At 39.0% G+C, this 23870-nt stretch overlaps 1 protein-coding gene across 1 annotated transcript in view; it reads left to right on the top strand.

The window, feature by feature from the left end:
- IGF2R (insulin like growth factor 2 receptor) overlaps nucleotides 1-23123 on the top strand; it is an 89210-nt gene extending 66087 nt beyond the window's left edge. Inside the window, exons 35-48 of the mRNA XM_077813298.1 lie at nucleotides 979-1191; nucleotides 2286-2435; nucleotides 6007-6168; nucleotides 6834-7038; nucleotides 7518-7664; nucleotides 8220-8454; nucleotides 9653-9789; nucleotides 10780-10894; nucleotides 12932-13078; nucleotides 14992-15176; nucleotides 18439-18625; nucleotides 19933-20079; nucleotides 20862-20931; nucleotides 21460-23123. Of these exons, the coding sequence (XP_077669424.1) occupies nucleotides 979-1191; nucleotides 2286-2435; nucleotides 6007-6168; nucleotides 6834-7038; nucleotides 7518-7664; nucleotides 8220-8454; nucleotides 9653-9789; nucleotides 10780-10894; nucleotides 12932-13078; nucleotides 14992-15176; nucleotides 18439-18625; nucleotides 19933-20079; nucleotides 20862-20931; nucleotides 21460-21876 (2517 nt within the window). The 3' untranslated portion in view covers nucleotides 21877-23123. The remainder of the gene's footprint in view (nucleotides 1-978; nucleotides 1192-2285; nucleotides 2436-6006; nucleotides 6169-6833; nucleotides 7039-7517; nucleotides 7665-8219; nucleotides 8455-9652; nucleotides 9790-10779; nucleotides 10895-12931; nucleotides 13079-14991; nucleotides 15177-18438; nucleotides 18626-19932; nucleotides 20080-20861; nucleotides 20932-21459) is intronic.
- The last annotated feature ends 747 nt before the right edge of the window (nucleotides 23124-23870 follow it).

Below are 23870 nucleotides of genomic sequence, written 5' to 3' on the forward strand. Positions count from 1 at the left end.
CTCCTCTTGTGTAGTACCCTAACTTATAAAGAAGTTCATTGCAGAAGTGTCTTTTTAGCAATAAGTGCAGAGAGTATAATTTGTGCTTACAGTAAAAGGTACAAGTCTGCTACCAGGTAGTGCTTGTAAGCAAAGGATTTCTAGTTTTGGTGCTTATTGACCAATCTGAGAGTACTCTTAACAAGAACAGAAAAGGCATTTTCAGATGTTAACCTCTGAGTTAATGTGACACACTTGGATAGCTTCTAAGCTAACTCATTTCACTATTGAGCATCTTTGTCTTGAAAGATATGCCATAGCTGAAATAGAAGTTATGGGCCTGTTGCAGGAATTTCACGGTGAGGCTCTGTGGCTTGTTACGCAGATCAGGTTAGATGATCATAATGGTCCCTTCTGGCCTTAGAAGTCCATGAACCTGACCCATTTTGCAGTTGTTGTTGCTTTTTTCCTAGCTACCATTCAAAACCCCAAAACATTCATATGATTTGAGAAACGTAGAAACTCTGATTCTCTTGGTGCCTGAAAGTATAAACACGACGAGAACAAGTGTACTCGATTGTACAATGAAGAAAAAATTACTGGATTGGGATTAAATGTCTTAAATACTGTACTTGAAGTGTACTTCCAGGACTGATTTCGAGATTGCTGCTGAGTTTGCTGACCCTTTGAGACATTTTTATGGCTATCTTCACTAAGAAATTACACACCAATGCTTCATTTCTCTTTTTCTTAGTGGCAAACCTGGGCCCTAAGTCATAAACATTAAATAATAAAATCCCATTTCCTCTAACAAATATAAATTATGTAGATTACTGTCAGTAGCTAAGCAAAGAGTAACAAATGCAGTTTTACTCAGACTCTCCAAACTGAATTTGAAATTTAATCCCACTTGAAATTAATTCTGGCCAGAGGGAGAAAAGGAAGTATCATTGCATAATAAACAGTTCCCATAAAGGCATCACATTTGTTTTCTAACAGGTGAAATGCTCCGTGATGAATGGCAGCTCAGTTATTGACCTCTCCCCTCTGATTCATCGAACTGGTTATTATGAGGCATTTGATGATGATGATTTAACTGACCTCACTCCAGATTTCTATATTAACATCTGTGAGCCTCTGAATCCAATCACAGATGTCAACTGCCCACCTGGAGCGGCTGTCTGCATGGTTCCTGTTACTGGACCCCCCATAGTAAGTACGGTGTAACTATCAGCACTGAAATATTTTGAGATCCTGTAACTCTGAAAACTCCTTTGAAGAACACCTCTTACCCCAATGAAACTGATCTGATTATGAGTTTTGGGAGAAAGGTTGATTAAAACTACATCTGCAAAATCCTGCCCCATCACATCATTTGTCACTTCTCCCCAAACTGTGTCCACGTCTTATGTCCCCATGGCTATCCTCTGAGTTGGAAAGATCCACTGGCATTGCAGACTTCTGTCTCCTGTGATATATATACCGACAGCTCACACTGGGATAGACCCAAAATGTTAGCCAAACATGTCTCATTCGTGGTTTATATTTAGCAGTACCTACTAGGTGTTTGGATTGGTGAGCAGAAAGCTTTCAAGTAACCGCCTGTATATGGTGGAGAAAAGATGCTAGCCATAAAATTAATAGTGTGTCCTAAATATGAAGCGGTATGTGTCCCAGTGTGTAGTGAAATGTAACTACAGGTGAATTACCTTCAAAACCTTGTGAACACTTGTCTACCAGATATCATGGTTTGCAAAGCAACAGTTGAAGGTGAAATCAGATTTGAAGGTGATGGTAACTCCCCACCATAAGGGAGGTTGCTAGGGATGTTGAAGTTTTTTTCTCTTGCTGAATCTTAGTGAAGATTAACTTACAAAAATGTGCATCAAGAGTCAGTAAAGGCTGTGAGCAAATGAAGCTAGTATTTTAAATGACAAAATTTCTTTACTTGAGACTTTGGATGCTTCCATGATGGCTTATAAGAAACCCGTTTGTTACTTTGAAAACAGCACTCTTTCTTGGCCTAATGACACATCTTGCACACAAGATGTGAAATTTTGTTGGTTTATTATGTGCTATTTTTTTTCAAGCTTACCCATTTATCATAATGAGTGGTTATCTTCTGTTTTTAAGATCTAATCAAAGTACATCCAAGGAGAGCAATTGTTATAGGGCATGATTTTCAGAGGTGCTCAGTACCTCTGTTCTCACGTAAGTCAATGGAAGATGCAGCTACTTGGCTCGTCTGAAAACTGGGGCTGTAGTATTTAATATGCTGTCATTAATCAATGTTTTTGCTCATTTAGGATATTGGTCGCATCACTGAACCTCCAAAAATAAATCCCGCTGTAAATGAAGTTTATATCACTTTTAACAGTACAACTCCTTGTGAAGGAAACAAAATGTTCAACTACAACTCTCTTATTGTATTCCACTGTAAAAGAGGAACAAATCTGGTAAGAACTCTTTTTATATATTTTACAGTGAAAATACATATTTGTTTAGTGTAGGAAAAGGAACAATATGAAGTGTATCGCAAAATGCGAAGTAACCAATGAGAGAGTGTAAACTTTGCTCTTCCGTAGTGAATTTCTATTTTAAACTCCAACCAAAACTAGTAAGAAGGGGAGGGGAAAAAAGCACTTCATGAAAAGACAGCAAGCATGTTTTGCTTCAGAAGATAGCTCACATTTTATGGCCTGAAAGAAAATTAGTCCTTTGTTCAGTTATATTAAGATATATACTTTTAGGCAGGCGGCAAATTACGCAAGTTGCAAGCTATCTGAGACTTTGCTGAGTTAATTAGTTTAGTGGTAGCTTATTGTTAACATTTAAACTTCCTCTTAATACTGTCTCTGATCAGCCTTAGCCCTGTACCAAAAGGAAGGAGTGTAATTTTTGCCTCTTGGAGGAAAACGTTAGAATTTATTTGAATGTTTCCTTTGTACCCTGTGTGCCATTTTCCCCGATTTAAAGACCAAAGATACTTTGTTATGAAATGTTAAAGCTATCTGGTTAGGCACTCAGGACAGGAAATGTAATACATCTTAAATGTTCTTCTAATATAGGTGTTCGGTTACATTTAAAAATACACATTTTTATATTAATACTAGGGCTGTCAATCATAGTTAACTCATGCGATTAACTAAAAATAAATTAATTGCGATTAATCACATTTATAACAATAGAATACCAATTGAAATCTATTAAATATTTTTGGATGTTTTTCTACATTTTCAATATTGATTTCAACTACAACACAGAATACAAAGTGCACAGTGCTCACTTTATATTTTGTTTACAAATATATGCACTGTAAAAATGCTAAACAAAAGACAGTATTTTTCAAATCACCTCATACAAGTTCTGAAGTGCAATCTCTTTATTATGAAAGTACCTTACAAATGCGGATTTTTTTGGCCACATAACTGCCCTGAAAAACAAAACAGTATAAAATTTCAGATCCTACAAGTCACTCAGTCCTACTTCTTATTCTGCCAATTGTTAAGACAAACCAGTTTCTTTGCATTGATCGGCGATACTGCTGCCTGCTTCTTATTTACAGTGTCACCTGAAAGTGAGAACAGGCGTTCGCATGGCACTTTTGTAGCCAGCATTGCAAGGTGTTTTATGCTAAACATTTGTATGCCCCGTCCATGCTTTGGCCACCATTCCAGAGGACATGCTGATGATGCTTGTTTTAAAAAAAAAAAAAAAAAAAAAAAAAAAAAAAGTAATGCGTCAATTAAATTTGTGACTGTACTCTTTGGGGGAGAATTGTACATCTCCTGCTCTGTTTTACCCTCATTCTGCATATATCTCATGTTATAGCAGTCTTGGATGATGACCCAGCACATGTTTGTTTTTTAAGAACGCTTTCACAGCAGATTTGACAAAATGCAAAAGGTACCGATGTGAATTTCTAAAAATAGCTACAGCGCTCGACCCAAGATTTAAGAATCTGAAGTGCCACCCAAAATCCGAGAGGGACGAGGTGTGGAGCATACTTTCAGAAGTCTTAAAAGAGCAACACTCTGATGCGGAAACTACAGAACCCAAACCACCAAAAAGAAAATAACCTTCTGCTTGTGGTATCTGACTTAAGTGATGAAAATGATCATGCATCAGGTCTCTGCACTGCTTTGGATTGTTATCAAACAGAACCCATCATCAGCATGGAAGCATGTCCTCTGGAATGGTGGTTGAAGCATGAAGGGACATATGAATTTTTAGTGCATCTGGCACATAAATAACTTGCGACCCCAGCTACAACAGTGCCATCCAAACGCCTGTTCTCACTTTCAGGTGACATTGTAAACAAGAAGCAGGCAGCATTATCTCCTGCAAATTGTAACCAACCTTGTTTGTCTGAGTGATTGGCTGACCAAGAAGTAGGACTGAGTGGACTTGTAGGCTCTAAAGTTTTACATTGTTTTATTTTTGAATGCAGGGTTTTTTGTACATAATTCTACATTTGTAAGTTCCACTTTCATGATAGAGATTTCACTGCAGTACTCGTATGAGGTGAATTGAAAAATTCTATTTTTACAGTACAATATTTGTAATAAACAAATATAAAGTGAGTACTGTACACTTTGTATTCTGTGTAATTGAAATTAATATATTTGAAAATGTAGTAAACATCCAAAAATTATTTAAAATAAATGGTATTCTATTGTTTAACAGTGCAATTAATTGCGATTCATTTTTTAATCACTTGACAGCCCTAATAAAGACTAAAGCTGGTCAGAAAAATATTGGTGGAGATATTTTTCTGTCAAAATGCTTTTTTGTAACTGTCTTCCTCCAAAATTTTGTTTAGGACCAAAAATGAAAAGTTCCAAAAATGTCAAAATGGGACATTTCAGCATTATCAGAACATTTCAATTTTTTTATTTTTTTGGAACTACTTTCTCTTAAACTCTTTATTATATATAATGTATTAGAATTATAAAACAAGTTATGGCAATTAGAAGACAAGAGGAAGTGGTAAAGATCAAACTCGGAGACACAGAACTGGAACAAGTGGGAACATGTGTGTGCCTTGGAGGACTAGTACTGAAAAATGGGAATTGTGAAGATGCCATAAAATGAAGAATCAGACTTGCTACTACAGAGTTCAGAAAACTCTCTACAAGATCTGGAAGGCTAAAGACATTTCAATAAATACAAAATCCATGTACATGAGACCACTATCATGCCGATACTGCTGTACAGGTTGAAAAATGCTGGAGTATGAGGAAGGCTGATGAATGAAAGATTTTGACTACAGAAATGAACTGGCTGAGGGAAATACTGAGAGGTTCAAGGCAGTGGAAAACAAACAAAAAAAAATGATTAGGGCAAGAAGATAAGAATATGAGAAAATGAAATAACGCTGTTACAGACGAGTCAAGAAAAACAACTATAATGATTTGGACGCAAGTTAAAGATAGACCCGGAAAGGATGCAATGCACGGCTATCCACACCAGAGTGCAAGGAACCAAGAAGGTGCTGGATAGATATTGTGAAGAATGGTTTAGAACAGAGGTTCTGAACGAAGTTGTGAAGCTAGTACACAACAGAAAGTGGTGGAAAGACTTCATTCAGCCCTATTGTTGCTGTTGAAGTGACAGACAGGAATCGAAGAAGAATATAAAACAAAAGTCAAACTCTAAACAAAACTTTAAAAAAACACCCTGAATTTTCCTTTGGAGAATTTTCAAACTTTCAGTTTTTGTTCTGATATGAAACAAAGCCAAAATTTGGAATCTCAAAATACTTTGCAAAACAGAATTTCTGTCTTCCACAGAGCTCTAGAAAGGCATGAAAATGGGTGTTATGATGGAATAATTTGTTGCTGGTGACTGTGACATCTTACCATTTTGTACTGGTGGTAGTCCTGAGCCAAGGAGTTAATAAAAACAGCCCTGCCATCAGGAGTCTTCTCTCCTCCTGCTCCCCTCCCTCCCTCCCCCCAAAGATAACTAGAAATAATTAAACCCACACAGAGTTCATTGTAATGTTTTTGCTGTGTTTTGTAACAGGGCAAGCCAAACATGATACAAAAATCTGACTGCAGTTTCGTGTTCGAGTGGGGTACTCCTCTAGTGTGTCCGGATAAAGTGGACATGCTGGGCTGCTCTGTGACTGATGAGCAGTTAAACTACACTTTTAACTTGTCCAGCCTTTCTGGACGCTCATATAAGGTAACATTGACACAGTGTTGGGGCTATTGTTGTTATCGGAAGTGGGGGAATAGCCTGCGTTGAAACCAAAGCAGTAATATTCATTTGAATAAGTCATGTGAACTGAGGAAATTGAGATGAAGAGGCATGTGCATTACTTTTTTGTGCCATCTCCAAGAGCCACTAGCGTTAAGTTATGGTGCTGTTCCAGACGGCAGCCCTATGGTGGAGGCAAAACTACGTACTAGTAGCTCTAGTCCTTCTCTCATAAAATGCTTATTACTAGATGTGCAAAATTCTACTTGTCTGGGATATCTCCCTTCCCCCCCCCCCCGTGAGGAAGCATCGTTAACTTTTCCGTTATTAGGCATTGTAATTTTAAAAAATGGATGTTTGTGCACAGGCCAATCAATTTTCATAAAACCTCCTGGGTGCTACAGTAATATTGAGTTTTGCAAGGCTGACCTATTAATGTGGCTCAGTGCAATAAAATTTTAAACTGTAGGGTGTATTTCTTCCCTATGGTCTTAAAACGATTTTCTGTAAAATAATGTCCAATCCCTGTCGTCTAAACTTTTCAAAGACTTCAAGTATATAAAGGACGTGGGTAATTCTCAGAGTATTGACTATTGGGCTCTAGAGTGTTTTATCTTCGTGACATATGATTCTCTTGTGGATGCCTACAGGTATCTTCTGGATCCAACAGTTACCATGTTGGGGTGTGTGCTGAAGCAGATGTGCCCCGGGGAAAATGCAGAGATGGGGCAGTGTGCCTGGTCTCTGAAAATAGTGTCACTTCATTTGGAACCCTAAAGGAAATGAAAATGGATTACAGGCATCAGGATGAAACTGTCATTCTGCAGTATACCGGGGGTGATCGGTGCCCTCCAGGTGAGATCCTGTAACTGGCTGTAGGTAATTTACATAAAAAATGGTCTGGTCCCATTAGGACACGGAGCAGCTGAAAAACTGCCAGGAAAAAACAGTTTAGCAATAGGAAGATGTAATCCTGGCTCTTGTATAATTAATTATCTTAAAAACATAAAACATTATGCTCTATTACTGACCTCTGAAATGAAGTTATTTACCTATGTTCAATACAGCCTTTGCTGTATATGTCAGTTTGAAATGGCTCAATGAAGGCCCTAGCTGTTTGCCCAGGAAGTTAAACTGTGTATCTCTTTGCAAGGTCATCTGATTGCATTTAGACGTGACGTTTCTGTATTTGTGCCTGAATGCTGGGCTGATGGATTTTTAAAACAGAACAGAGTACAAAATGTTGAATTATAAACTGCTGTTGATTTATTGCCTGGCATTACACATGGTAACTACAGAGCATATGTCTCAAGGGGTGTCACCTCCATTTACAGTGACTGAAAAAGGTGAGCTTTGCGTATTCCCCTTCAAATACAAAGGCCAGAGCTATGAGGACTGTATTGTGGACGAAGAAAAACAGCGATGGTGTGCCACAACTAAGGACTATGACAAAGATGGAAAAGGGGGATTTTGTGGAAATGGTTAGTAAGAACTTCATTTACTGGAGATATGAAATGATGGGTGTGTTTATTGAGCCTGATTCTCAGTTTAAACCAAGGCTCTTTTTACATGGCTCTTGCAGTACAAGGATCATTTTGTGTGTGTGTCGTTTTCCCTCCCTCCTCTCCAGTACTTTTGATGTGTGGGTAAAAGTCCTTTATGATGAGAAACTGTAACATGAGACAACAGTGTGCAATTTAAAAAAACAAAAACCCTAATGTCAAAAAATGGTAAAAACTATTTTACCTAATAGTCGATTTTCCCATTAAGCTGGAGATAAAGTAAAGACTATTTTTTTTTAATCAGCCTAATGAACTAAAGTAATGGTACATCAAAGTGATTGTGTTCTGCCTATTATGTGAATTTAACATAGGTGGGATAGAAACAAAAGTTCATATTTCTTTAATGAGAAGCTATGCTTGATTTAGAACAGTTCTCCACTACTGTCTAGAGTCATAATTATTACACTGCACAGTCCACACATACGTTACAACCCCTGAAGAGTTTTTTCTCTCCATTAATGTATCTCCACATAGCAACTGGGAATCGAGAAGCTACTATTATTTTCAAGTGCGATGACAATGCTGGGAATGGGAACCCTCAGCTCCTGAGCGAGACACTTGGCTGTGCTGTGACCTTTGAATGGAAAACACAGTTTCTTTGTCCTCCAAAGAAGATGGAGTGCAAGTTCATCCAAAAGCACAAAACCTATGATTTAAGAGTGCTCTCCTCACTGACAGGATCATGGCTTTTTAATTACAACGGGATCGCGTGAGTGATGGTTGTGTTTTTGTTTGTTTTTGTTTTTTCTCAGATGATTTTGATGCTTTTTACACAGCAGTTTATGCATCGATGGATTGAGATTGAGTTGTATGGAGAGGTGTGTGTTGGTTTTTCAGTATTTGATAGTCTACATTTGGTAGTTGGTTTGACTTAGAGCTTTTCTCCAAATCACAGCGTTTCATGAATTTTTTTAGTGGAACTTGGGACTTCACTGAAGGCTGTAATCCTGTGCATTTTAGCATTTGGGAAATTGAAAGCTGTAATGAAAGGTGCTGCTTATCCAACTAACTGGGAAAAGTCATTCTTCGCAAATGGGTATCTTTGCACATGGGTGGATTAAAAATGATGGCATCTTAAAATAAACATCAGATTTTAAAAAAATATTGAAAATAATAAAAAATAGCATCGGTGAATACTCCTTTTAATGAGTTTAAGGGAATATCTTTTTTCTTAATCTGTTTAGCTTTTTGAGGTCAAATCAAGTTTTATAAATATGACCTATTTAGGGCAGGCCATACATCTGCTACTTTGTCTTGACAGTGGAGTCAATGCTGGTGTTTACTTTTCCAACTTGAGCTGAGAAAGCTGGAACTTTGTTTTGCTTTTCCAGTCTATGAATAAAGTAAAAGTGGAGAGGATGAGATGTACAAGTTCTAAAAAGTTGAAAAACATTGTTACCAGAAACCATCTTTTCGATTAACTACAATTAATACTTTTTGTTTAATCAATTTTAATGCAAAACACATTTTTTATAAACGTGTGGCTTTATGAATCCAGCACTTTTAAGGTACTGTTAAACTAACAATTTCATGATGCTCTCTCTGTGTGTTTAATGGAACTCCAATTTTCTTCTAAATATAGCTTGACATGAGTATAAAATTGATCTAGTAAATTCATGTTAGAGAACGGTGAATGACGCGCACACAAATCTTAAAATAAGAATCAGATCAGTTGATTTGGAAATGCAAGCAAAAAATCTGCCATTTGGGGCTCATTCTGTGTTTGCCTGAATGGATTCAGATAGCTCTTATGGTAATGAAGCGTGTAAAAATAACCACTGAGTTCTCATGTAAACTAAGCAACAGTCAACATTTCTGAATACAGAATATTTCACGATGCTTTATCCTTTCCTTGTGCTTGTTCATTCAGCATAAATATATTTTTTTTTTCTTTTCTCCTATGATAGGTATTACATGAATCTGTGTCGGAGAGTAAACAATGGTCCCACAGGCTGCCCTGAAAGAGCTGCTATTTGCAGCAAAAGCCGAAATGGAGATGTTCGGGTTCTGGGAGTTGTACATACGCAGAAGCTGGATGTGACAGGTTCAATAATCCTTTTGAATCCTTATTTCAATAGACAGCTGCAAAATCAGTATTTTTATAGGGAGGATCTAGTGGTGATGCTGAAACTCCCTTGCATAAAGGCTTCAGTAAATACATCTGTTGCATGTTAATTAAGCTTTTTATCTTAAATGGCAGTAATAGTTTATTAATGATATATGCTTTTAAAAACTCTTCCAGAATTCCATCGAAAACAGAGTAACATGTAGGCTATGATAGTGGCCAAAGGAAGTAAAATTAGTTATAGCTGAGCTGCTCTGACGCCATTTTTTATTTAGGAGAAATCCCAACTTTGCTATCAAGAATCCAGCAGTGGGACATGTCCAAGTGCTTTGCTCACTTTAACAGAATGTATGTAGGTGTTGCTTTTTTAAACAAGGATTCTTGTTTAAAATCCTAGTTAAAGGAAACGAGATAGTGACAGTTTTAGAAAATGCAAGAAGAATTACTCTGCTGCAATGCTTTGGTTTAAAGAAGAATCTTTCCTCTTGTCTTCCAAAAGTGCACCTGCAGCTAACTTTTAAATCTCTTGTGTGTTTTAAAGATTGGAAAGAAATCTAACCAATAGGGGGGAAAAATTCATGCACGTATACTCTTAGCCTTACTTGCAAACGTGGGTTTTTCATTCGTTATTTGAGAATGTGGGATATATTAAAATTGTAAAATGGAACTATCTAGGCAAATTATCAGTAACCTTAAAGGACAGAACAAATTTGTACCTGAAGTTTTTCTTTTGAGGGAGTGTGGTGGAAACTGTTTGGTAAGGACGGTTGGAAGGATTTAAATTTTAGCTTTTGTACTGATGTAACAAGATGTAATTTGACCTCTGGGCCCATCAAAACGCTGGGATTAGGTATTTAGATTGTAATCCTAAAATTGCAGTAGTCTTTTATAACCACAGTCACAAGCAAAGTTTTATTTGAAGGATTACAGAACACAAAGAACTGAGTCTCTCAATGATTGTTTTTTCAGATGATAAAGTCCTTGTTAGTTACTCAGGTGGACATGAATGTAGAAAAAACAAGAAAGCAACAACTATTATAGAACTGAAATGTGCAAAAACAGTTGGTGAGCCCATGCTACATAGGTGAGTAATGAGACTTCTGATTATATTAACTAGACCTCCTTGGTTCAGTCTATCAGAAAGATAGAGAGGTAGTGGAAACAGCTTCGTTGTGCTGTAAGGATGCAATACTAAATGCACGAAAACCAAATTCTTGGCATAAGAACTTAGAATGTTAACTTTGCTGTTCTATAGCACCTTTCATCCAAGAATCTCTAAGTGCTTTAGGAACATAGTCTCCCTCACTTTAGTGAGGTTGGTACTGTGCCCATTTTATGGAGGGGTTAAGACCCAGATTTTTACAGGTATTACTTCACTCAGTGTTTCAATGCCTAAGTCTCATTTTCAAAAGTGACTTAGTGTTGGCAATGTATAATTGAGGTGGAATAGTGCCTACATACCTTCAAAAATCTCGGCGCAGGTTATTTGACCAAGGTAATACTGTGAGTCAATGGTCGTGCTGGGAATCTGAGCCATAGGTTCTAACTTGCAGTTTCTGTTCAGACCTCAAAATAGTGTCAGTTACTCTCAAATAAAAAAAAAAATTGAACAAAATAGACTTCCAAACTTTTTTGCCTAAATAAGGATTTAGGTGCCAAGTTTTAGAAATTTTGCTAGTTAAATCAATTTTCAGCCCAATTACCAAACCTCTCTCCCAATCTGTAACTATATATTTTCTATTCTGCTTGAAAAGCTTAGCTGGCATCCCTCTTATTGTCTTGATCCTCCGCATTTGTTCTCTGGCATTAGCACCTTGTGGAGAGCAAAAACAATGGTGACACATGTGAGGATGCTAGCAGAAAAATTGCTAGCAATGGGACAAACAGCTGCCTGCTGTATTCACATGTTCTTAAAAGTAAATGCAGAAAGTTCTTAATAAACGTGAACTTTGTGCTTCTGGTCAGTGATCTGTAAATTCCAAGTAAAGGAACTGGATGGTTGCCCCGGAATAGCAAATGTATAGCCTGATTTTTTTTTCCCCTTAGTCTCTAGAAAGCCATTTAAGAATCGGACAGACTTCAATGTGTGTAATTGCGCAGAACACATTCTCAATCTGTTTACACGAGATTGGAGGCTTTTGGACTCTTTCCACTTGTTCATTTTCATAAACAGCAATTCTATTCAGTATTTATTTTAGCTTGTGTGGGCTAAAATCTTGGCATTCCCTTCAAACTAATAAAGATGTGATAGCATAACAGGAGAGAATCCGTTGTTGTTGAGGTGGATGTGGCTACAGTATATCCGTTATCTGTTCAATGTTTTTTTCTCTAGATTTTTCAAATTATATCCGTCTCAAGTATTTTTAGCTATTGATGTTACCAAAGAGGTTTTGGAGAGAGAGTGTTGCCTAACTGCAGATTTCTTAAATGATTTTAATCTGTTACTTTAACTTTAAAATGTGTTTTGTGTGCGCAATGGTAAAAGCTGACAAAACTCTATGTATAAAAGCTCTCATTTAAAGAGAGCCATAATCTCTGAACACCTCCGCTGAGCACTGACTTTGTTTGGAGCCAAACTTTACGGCCCAGCTCTGTCTGGGAATTAAATGTTCCCCTGTAGTGATAGGAAAACTGAGCACAGGTGCCGGGGACTGGAACTTGACCAGCCATGTTTGTTGTCCAAGATCAGTGATACGCAAAATGTGAACCTTCCAAAGCAAACAAGGCTATTGATTAGTTTTACTTATTCTTTTCTTTAAATCTCAAATGCAGCATGTGCCATTGGGAACTTTACACAGCTGTTTTTCTGATTTTTATTTATTTTATTTATTTTTTACACTTTTTAAAATCTGTAATTACCTGTTGTTGGACTTCTGAATCCATTGACTTAGGAAGCAGTTCAGTAAGGCTGGTAGAACAGTGATCTTGATCTTGGTCATCAGTTTATGCAAGAAATAAGCACAGATATTAAGTTTCTACCTGCTGAACCAATAGGCTACACCATGTTGAAAGTCATGAGTATCTTCCCCTCCTTCTTTCCCCCTGTGAGTTATACTCTTTTCGGACTAGCAAGCACATCACTCAAATATGACTTGTTTCTACTTTCCTATGTGTTCGATAGTATTGATGAAGAAAACTGTACATACTACATCACATGGGGAACTCGAGCAGCTTGTGCTGTGAAGCAGCAAGAAGTGGAGATAGTGAATGGGATGGTTATTAATCCTACAACGGGGAACAATTTCAGCCTGGGTGACCTTTATTACACGTAAGTAAAAGCTTGTTCCTATAGTGTACTGAATTTGGCTACTGAAACCACACCACTTTGACTGCTATGGGCTGTCTTGGATGTGCCTGGCTTTGGAGCACACATGCTAATGAACTTTCTGTAACTCACCAGTTGTGCGTGAACTACTGACTCGGGGCCTGATCCTGGAACATGCTGAGTGCTTTCTCTTCCTGCTGAAGTCAATGAGGGTTGAGGGTGTTCTGTGAATCTCAAAGTGTTCAGTACCCCTCAGGGTCAGGCCCTTTTTAAACCGGATATCAGAGTTCATCTAGTGTGTGCAGAACTCTCTCTCAAGAAGATAAAAAGACAACAACCCCCTGATCTTGCCCAGTGTTTATTCCTTCGGCCACTGTGTCAGACTCTTACTCAACCATTATGGTGACTTTGGTTTTTATGTAGCACCTCTTTTGTACTCCAGTACAGTACATTCACAGCTTCCCAGGCCAGAAAAGACCATTGTGCAGATGGTGGTCTGACCTCCTGCAGAGCACAGGCTGTAGAATTTCCCCAAAATAATTCCTACAGTGGATTTTTTAGAAAGACAGCCAAACTTGATTTAAAAATTGCCAGTAAGGGAGAGTTGCTTGTAAGTGCTGAGGCAGGAAGTTTGGTGGCCATAGTGCAAAGCTTTAACCATGGAGAGGTATAATATTGAGTCGTTGTTTGAAATGGGAAACCTTAAAAGCAACAGGAGGCTCAGGGAAGGGAGGAATGTTAGACCTCAAGACTGACTCTAGAGTGTGTGTGTCATAGAATATCAGGGTTGGAAGGGACCTCAGGAGGTCATCTAGTCCAACCCCCTGCTCAAAGCAGGACCAATCTCCAATTTTTGCCCCAGATCCCTAAATGGCCCCCTCCAGGATTGAACTCACAACCCTGGATTTAGCAGGCCAATTCTCAAACCACTGAGCTATCCCTTCCCCCAATATATATTTAAAAAAAAAAAAAAAAAAAAATAGAACTACAGAAGCAACTGATTAGAGCAGATTTACAACATGCTCAAAAAAGGCAATGAAGTAAACAATGCAGGGTGTGTGGCATGGATATATAGATATATAGCCTCATAATTTGAGGGTGTGTTGGGAAAGCAAGGCAGTCCAAGAAGCATTGCTTCTCCGAGTCACAGACCACCAACGCGCACTAAAGAGAGTACGAGTGGTATAGCCATGCAAAAGCACTGGTATAGCTATTCACATGGCAGCCCTGCCATGTTCAGTGCTTTCTACTGCCTAATGTCATTGAGTAAGGCGGGGCGGGGAACAGACAGGTAGGAAATAGTTCCTTATTCCAAAGCAGACTTGGAAAGGTAACTGGGCGTGGGCTTGTTCAAAAATCAATCTTGAGAATGGAGAGGAGTACTGGAACAAACACCTTTTTAAAAAACCTCAAAACTTGAACACTCTCCAGTAATGTCAGTAGATGCAACTATAAAATTTATGCATTACAAGTGGTTGGTAGCCATTACTCTTGGACATCCTGGATTGGTGTCAGTAGTGCGAGGATATTACCACAGTTACTGATCAGGCAGAATGCAGGATTTTATGACCAACACTTCAGCCCAGCCCACTTATGCTCCTAAGTCCATAGTTAGGCCTCAGAATAAGTGGTCTGATCACCCATAAATCCCACTGAAGCCAATGGCAGCTGCAGGTGTTCAGTATCTTTTGAAAATCAGGCAATTTACCTTTTTGGTGCCTACATATGGATTTGGGAGCGAATTTGTAGGTACCAAGGGTTGAACATTTTTTCCAATATCTGTCCTTTCTGACTGTAGAATATAAGAAATGTGCTTGGAAATCTGTTAAAATCCGGTTGCTGCTGATGTTGCAATATTTGTTCTTTCCCATAATTGAGAAATTTGGACTTTGTAGTAAAGTTGCTTTTGCTTTCAGATTATACACCGCATCTGGTGATATACGGACAAATGGTGACAAATACGTGTATAAAATCCAACTTTCTGGTATAACAGACTCTGCACACCCACAGTGCTCTGGAGCCAACGTATGCCAGATTAAAACTACAAGTACCTATGTTAGGAAAGTTGGCTCTTCTGCTAAAGCAAAATATTATGTTCAAGGTAAGTCCTCACTGACTAGAACTAACTCACAGAAAGGTTTCAAGTGTAGACACTTCCTAGAATGTGAGACTTCTGCTTTTACTATTGTTTGTACTAGTATATTCCTGTTAAGGCTGCTGGAATTTATCTTCCTGGCTTCAATCTTTCCATCTCCTGTTTGTCAATTTAAGTGCAGGAGTGGCATAACGGAGGCAGAAATGACTGACTTTCCTTATAGGAAAAAAATATTGGTGGAGTGATGGGGAAAACAAGACGCTTCTCTTCTCCTCCCCATCCCCATTTGCATGTATGCTCTATAAGCAATAGACTGTACTGTCTGTGAGCCCAGAAAAGGGTTTAATACAGCTCAGGTGAGCTCTGCAGCATAAAGCATTGCCTATAAAACTTAGTGTTCCTTATGGCAGGACCCTTCACATCCCCTGCAGATACAAAACTTGCCTGAAATAGTATTCAAGTGAATGTCTCTCTCCTGGCTCCAAGACCACCTCTATTAGTCAATGCTGCCAAACGGGCCATGACACGCTGGACACAATACCAATACAGAGACTCCCTGTTTTCATGGAGACAGTTATTAGTATCACTGCTTACTAAATCTCTCTTTACATTGTGGATTGCTGGCAGTCAAGAGTGCACCACCACTTACACTGCGCAAAAGAGAGAACCTGTACTTCCGCTTTAGAATACCAGGGGTGACAGAATAACCATCCATCCGTCTTTAACACATGAGGGGTGTTTGAGATCTTGCTGGAGTTGCCTTGCAGTATCTTAGTCTCAGGATTTACGTTGGAGTTTGAAACTGGGAGCAGAGCCTTTGATCAAAACTTTCAAAAGTGACCCATACTTTGGTCAAGACCTTCAAGGAGCTGGACTTTTCAGAGGGCATGTGCTCAGTATTTTACGAAAATTATCTTCCCCTTCAAGATGTCAAGTTGAGCACCCAAAAATCATAACTGGCTCTAAAAAATTCTTGGCCTTATCTTTACGCCCAGTGTTATGCAACATATTTTTTTCTGTAGTGCTTTTGCTGACCGGAATTCAAGGAATACAACAACAGATATTGAGGGCTTGTTCTCCCCCCCCCCCTTCCCCCCCCCCCAGGTATTCTAACACATAGCCCTGGTCTACAGTAGGACATTAGGTCGAATTTAGCAGCTTTAAATTGATGTAAACCTGCACCTGTCCACACGATGAAGCCCTTTATTTCGACTTAAAGGGCTCTTAAAATCTATTTCCTTACTCTACCCCTGACAAGTGGATTAGTGCTTAAATCGGCCTTGGCGGGTCGAATTTGGGGTACTGTGGACACAATTTGATGGTATTGGCCTCCGGGAGCTATCCCAGAGTGCTCCATTGTGTCTGCTCTAGACAGCACTCTCAATTCAGATGCACGATTGTTTGTTTGCCGTTGCTGTGAAGCAGGGAGGGGCAACTGACGACACGGCTTACAGGGTTGGCTTACAGGGAGCTAAAATCAACAAAGGGGGTGGCTTTACGTCAAAGAGTATTTCAGGCAGGACTTCACGGAGGGTTCCAATAAGAAATGGTGCGCCTAAGTTATTCTTATTGGAACAAGGAGGTTCGTCTGGCCTCTGATTGATACATGGCTAGATTTACCTCGCTGCACCTTCTCTGTGAGTGACTGCAGTGTGACCTAGAGGAATGAGTCCCCTAGATGGGGAGTGGGGGGGTTTGCAAATGAGTATAAAACAAATCTGGTCTATTTCTTCTAAAAGATAGATGGAGTGTATTAAAACATCTTTGGCTGGCAGCAGACAGTGCAGAAGGACTGCATGCCATCCACATCTCATGGCTGCTCGGCAGAAGATGGTACAATAGGACTGCTAGCCATCCTCATCTCTTGCCTGCCCGGCAAAAGATGCAGTAGGACTGCTAGCAATCCGTATCACCTGCCTGCTCACCATAAGATGGTTCAATAGGACTGACTGCAGGACTAAAGAGAATGACTTGATCAAGTCACTCCAAATTTAGTCCCTGCGCTCATGCCTGCCCAGGCGCTCCTGATCGACCTCACACAGGTGACCAGGAGCACCTCAGACATGACGATGACTGTTACCAGTCCTATTGCACCGTCTACTGCCACAAGGCAATGGGTTGCTGTTGCTGTGTAGCAATGCAGTACCGCGTCTGCCAGCACCCAGGAGACATACAACAGCAGACAGTGAGCTGAGCGGGCTCCATGCTCGCCGTGGTATGGCGTCTGCACAGGTAACTCAGGAAAAAAGGCGCGAAACGATTGTCTGCCCTTGCTTTCACGGAGGGAGGGAGGGAATGGGAGCCTGACGATATGTACCCAGAACCACCCGCGACAATGTTTTAGCCCCATCAGGCATTGGGATCTCAACCCAGAATTCCAATGGGCAGCGGAGACTGCGGGAACTGTGGGATAGCTACTCACAGTGCAACACTCGGGAAGTCGACTCTAGCCTTGGTACTGTGGAAGCACTCTGCCGAGTTAATGCACTTAATGCACTTAGAGCATTTTCTGTGGGGACACGCACACTCGAATATATAAAACAGATTTCTAAAAAACCAACTTCTATAAATTCGACCTAATTTCGTAGTGTAGACATACCCATAGAATACTTGAGTATTGGGTGCCTCTAGATGTGCATGCCTAAATCCTGATTTGTGCTCACACAAGCAAGAAATGCTTGCTGAAGTAAGCATTGGGCCTTGTGCATCACTGCATGAAAATAAGGCCTGATTTGCTGATCCTCCGCCGCCTCCTGCTCCTCCCCCCTCCAACTAAAAACCCTCCTTCCATTCCAACAGAGATTTACATCCATGCTTTCCCAAAACCTCGAATAGCAGATAGCACTCAGTGGATGTCATTGGTGAGAATTGTTTCATGTTCTCCAGAATTAAGAAAAAGTTATCAAATTGCATATTGGATTTAATATTTGTTGGATGAACATAAGGCGTATAACACTAAATGAACTTCTAACTCCCAGTTAGGAGTTTTTGGGGAAAAAGTAGGCAAAATATTAGTAATTCTAGAAGGGTTCTCTAATATATATATTCCTGCCTGATAGCCTGAGTGTAACACTTTTTTTCTCAAAGGGATGCTATGAGTAATCATAACCTAAACATTGCAGAAGTAAATTTAGACAGACATTCTGAAGGAATACATTTTCTCTTGCTCTCTCCTCAGTAAAAATGTAGCACATTTAATAGACCATTTGTAAAGACCTAGTACCTGTGCAGTATTTTATAAAATCTTTTTCACTTTTCTTCTTTGTAGATGATGACTTGGATGTTATGTTTTCATCTGGTTCAGCCTGTGGTAAAGATAAATCAAAGTTTGCCTCTTCAACGATTTTATTCCACTGCAGTTTACAAGCAAAGGAAGGCATCCCAGAATTCCTTCATGAGACCGCGGACTGCCAATACTTGTTTACCTGGTACACGTCTGCAGTCTGTCCATTAGGGTAAGTAACTTCATTCTCCCAAAGTAACATGCAGTTCTTGTTATCAGTTTATCTACTAGAAGGTTCTTTTGCCTTCCAGCATTATCCACAATAGTTGTGGCAAGGAAGAGACAGCTAAGAATCTAGTAAAAGGAGCATCTAATGCTTGTGAGAGGAGTGAGTGGATGCAATTTCAAGGCTTAATGGAGGAACACTGATTCCACTTGCCAGCTAAATGTTTATCTTGTACTTAAGATTATTTTAGGTCTAGATTGTTTAATATTTGCACTGAAACAAATTGAAAAGAAGAGACCTCAATTAAAATGTACTTCTCCCCATTCACTCAGTTTATTTTCTGGTTACTGAGAGGAGTAGCCTAAGGCATATGTCCCATTAAACTGTCTTTTTTAACTTTAAAAAAAAAAAGGGAGGGGTGGGCGGGGAAGAGAGCTCCTCCATAGTCGTTTATTCAGTGTGTGCAAATGAATAGCTAGGTTTCTTCCACACTGCAAATGGTTGTCACCTTTACCTGCCCACTTTATGCCAGAACTTTCTCTGCTGGAGTGGACAACATTTATTTGTACTGCGGTAGTGCCTAGGACTACCAGTCACAGACCAGGGCCTAGTTATGCTGGATATTGTACAAACACAACAAAAAGATGGTCTATGCCTCAAAGAGCTTACAATCTAAGTATAAGACAAGATCCAACAAGTGGATACAGACAGATGGGAGAGCACAAGGTAACAATAAAACAATACTGATTGGCACAATAGATCGTGGTCTCAAAGGTAAGATGTGTAGCTGCATCTGGGTGCTATATTACAGCTTGTTGTAAGACACATTGTTGTGTTCACCTGCTATAACTTGCTATGGTGCAGGCTCAATTCTATAGAATTTCCAGGGTTCCACAGGATTGGGGTGCTGTGGGATTCATAGCTAGATCCTACGTTGGTTTTGGGTTCAGCTTTTTTGTTCCTTAAATATTTAAAACTGTTACTGAGAATTCTACTTGTTAATAACTACATGCGAATGTGTAATGTTTACAGAACCGTCCTTTTAAACAATAATTCTGTATTTGGTTGCAGACCCAAGTGACCACCTCCTTCCTATTTCTTTGGTTTAGAATAAACTAGATCACTTTTGTATTAAACAGAAATGCACTAAACCTTCTCCCTTTGAAGAAGCTGCTATATAAGAGTCCAACAAGAGCTGGCATTACATCTTGTACTGAATTTGTTTGATCCACTGTTTCTAATCAACATTTCCTCAGACTGTTATACACAACCAGGCAGTGTCCTCTTAACCATGTCTCCTATGCTGCCTACAGAAGTTCTGAGAGCAAAGAGGGCCAGGGAGTGCAAATTTTCAAAGGCCTTTCGGGAAGAAGCCAAGCTGTTGGGGCTGTGCTGAGTGTCCTCCTGGTGGTTCTCACAGCGTGTCTGTTGATCTTGTTGCTTTACAAAAAAGAGAGGAGGTAAGATAAGGGAGGCTAATGGGAAAATTGTTTCCTTGTGTTATGTAAGGTGATTTCAGTTAAAGGAATGGTATCCACTTGAAAACTAATCAGTTTCTCAGAATGCATTAAAAGTACTTACAGGTATGAAAGACCCACACAAATGGGAGAAATTGGCTGACTAATCTGTTCAGTTATTGTACTCTTAAGTGTTACACGTAACAATAATGGAGTAATGGAAGACTCAGGCAATTGACTTCTTTTGAAGTTGATGGTGTCTCTACACGTAAACTCAAGCGTTTCCCCTGGTTCAGCTTGACTCAATAGATACAGCAGAGAACAAATACAAAAGTTAATGCTATCATGATTAACATGATGTTCAGCACTGCAGAGTAAATGTAGTTTGCTCTTCCCCAGGTGAATGTTCTGCTAGCAATTTTGTTAGATTTGAGAAGGCAGAGGAGTTCCAGAACATTTATTGGTGACAAGATGTAGAGAGGGAGTGGTGTGATTGACTACAGATACTAGAATTGAGTCTTTAGTGCTAGCAATTAGAATAGTCTTGGACCAAATCTTTCCCTGATAAACTAGTGTACCCCATTCAATTAATGAACTTGGAAAGGTGTATGTGAGAAGAGTATTAGATCTCTTGTTTTGACTGGAAACTGAGCAGATTTCCCAAGACTGGCAGAAGAGAGTGAAAATTAAGGGTTTTGGTATTGCTGATCACTGGTTTTTCTTCAGAAGGATAAATAGGGATCTAATACTGTAAGATAAACTTTTTTTTTCATTTTTTGTTTTAGAGAAACTGTGATACACAAGATAACCAACTGCTGCAGAAGAACATCAAACGTTTCCTATAAATATACAAAGGTAATTGTACTACTTATAGTTGTGATGACCTCTGAGGTTCTGGAAAATCATTTAAAAAACAGACCAGTAATATGTAGCTGCTTCTACTTACAATTACTTTAAATGAATTTAAACTAACTCTGTGACTATAGGTGAGCTAGTTGGCTGGCTGAGACTAAATCTGGAAGTAGATGGAGGGAAAGAACAGAACAGTTTCAGTCCCCACAAATCAGGGGAGAGGAGGAGGTTTAAGGGAAATGCTGAGGAGTGACCAACAAATAGAAGGCAGACTGGGAAAGCACAGAGCCAGAGAAGATGAGACTAAAATGGCAGTGCGCTCAGAATGTAAAAGGCAGCATAGAGAGATCAAAGTAGTATTAGTGCACTAACACTGTATTTTGTGCTATTTGCTTATCAGTGGAAGATGGTAAATCAAAGTGCAGGACGGGGCTGTTGGTGGTTCTCAGGTGATGGATTTCGGGAGACCATAAAGGGTGCTTGAGAGCCTATTGAATATTATTTAGTAACTTTACCGTCTTCATACTCTAGATAAACACTGAAGAAGAAGCTAATGAGAATGAAACGGAGTGGCTTATGGAGGAAATTGCAGCACCAAATCAGAGACCAGGAAAAGGAGGACAAGAAAATGGTCACATCACTACCACATCTGTTAAATCAGAAGCCTTGACATCTCTCCACGTGGATGACCTGGACAGTGAGGATGAAGTTCTAACTATTCCAGATGTGAAGATTCAGTCAGCTAGAGGGGTGCAATCCAGAGGCTCAGACCAGAACAGACACCAGCAAAAGAAGCCAGTTAGCCTTGGAAGTGATGCCAAGACCAACTTGCTGAATGGAGGGAAGGAAAGGAAAGCAAAACCTAACCCAGGCCAATGGAAGACACAGAATTCTACGAATACCCTATCATTCCACGATGATAGCGATGAGGACTTGTTGAATGTTTAAATAGCCCCTCTTGTGCCTAATTAAATAAATATAGATATATATATAGTGGGACAACAAAACACTTCCAACCAAATATGAAGACTTTAGCCTGAGATTTCTTCTGAATTTTGCCTTTGACAAGAAAACATTCAAAAGGGAAGGGGAAAAAAAAGATCAATCCTGGTTGTTTACAATGATCTGTTCAGTAATGACTGGACTTCCAGCATCCAGTTGGCTGAGTCATGTTGGTGTTCGTTTTCTCTCTCTCTCTTCTTTTTCCCCCTCTCCCCAGGATCTTCTCTTTTTAAACCTTCAGCACAGGCACGACATGTTACAAAATTGTTTCAAAGTACAGGATTAAATCTGAATTTTTCCCGTCACTTGAGATTCAAGATATTTGACTGCTAGCATTTTAATTCTCTCCTTGTATTTATTGACTCTCACTACTCAGGTTTGCTGAATAAAAGCAACGTGTTCTTCCTGCCGGCAGGGTATTATTCTATAGATTCACCCATCATATGAGAAGGAAAATAAAAGTAACTTTTTGTTTGGGGTGGTTTGATGTAAATGTTGGAACTGGTCTAATTTATCCTGTAAATTTGAATATTCCATTCTAATTTAAACACTTAATTGATTGAAAACCATTTACCGAGAGGTACAACTCTGTTAGCTTTAGTCTGAAATGGTGGTTGTTCTTTGCATGATATTTTTGGTACTGGTCACATGACATATTTCATCGGTATTTACTTAAACAGCTGACAAGCACCCAAATATTTCCCTTGAGTGCAGATGGGACTAGAATTTGTGCATGCCCAGACATAACTGGATTGTTCAAGGTCATGGGTGCAGAATTCCTAGAATGCCATATTCACAGCTCTGTCATCTTAAAAAGCCCAAGACCTAGAGAAGCCTTAATTTGCAAAACAGGTATCGTTTTTGGTACTAACTGCATAAAATATGGTGGGCCAATGGTCACTGAATTACAGTGTTGCCAGAACTTAATGGAGGTGGTGTCAGTCTTCCTGTAGCAGTCTACTCCTCTCAGTGTTTTCTGAATTATCTTATGGGCGATAATATGGTTTCATATACATGTACAGGTGTGTGTTGGTCAGAATTTTTGAAACTCTTCCTTGTACCTTTTTGGTTCGCTTATTTGGTTTCAACACTGGTTTCTTCATTTTATAAAACGTTTTCCATTTTGAATCAAATTTAGTGTAATATAAACTATTCAGCAATTTCAATAAAATAAATGAAATGGATGTTTCAAATGATTCCCATATGTATTAAAATAAGAGCTGAAATTTTCTTGCTTATACTTTTTAAAAAAAATTGTAGTTTGACAACCTTGAAAGTCACTTTCCAAATTTCCTGCTGGAAACTGTTAACATTTCTGATTGTAAAGCTAAAGATGAAACTTAAGATGTCTCACCACAGACATCTGAATTTATAAGCAAATTTCAAATAATGGATTTTCTTTTTCAGACTTGGTTTCCCCCTAGATTCTGTATGGAGAACTATGAGTAACAAACAAAACCATAACATTAGGTGTATTCTGTAAAGCCGTGTTAAATATAAGAAAGTGTCAGCATTCCAAACTTGAACAACACTTTTATATCTAGAAATAAAATTGGTGTAAGGCCAATTCTTGGGAGGAAATAGATTCTGGAAATAAGATGCACATTTCCAACAGCCAAGGTAGTTAGTCTACTGGAACATTTTACCAAGAGATATGGTGGATTTTCCATTATTCAGTCTTCAAGACTGGATATTTCTAAAAGAAGTATTCTCTAGTTCCACCACATGTTGTTGGGCTGGACTGCATGAATTACTGGATGGCCTGTTACGCAGGAAGTCAGACTAAATCATTTTAATGATCCCACCTGAGTGACTCTACTAATCAGAGTTTACCTGTGAATATTAAGTGAGTCCTATTTAAAGCTGCATAAGTAACTAGGCCCTCAGACTCTAAGCTGTCAATTCTAGAAATACACTGTTAAACACATAGCTGAAGAAGA

This window comes from Eretmochelys imbricata, chromosome 3, assembly GCF_965152235.1.
Source record: "Eretmochelys imbricata isolate rEreImb1 chromosome 3, rEreImb1.hap1, whole genome shotgun sequence".
Classification (NCBI taxonomy): domain Eukaryota; kingdom Metazoa; phylum Chordata; order Testudines; family Cheloniidae; genus Eretmochelys; species Eretmochelys imbricata.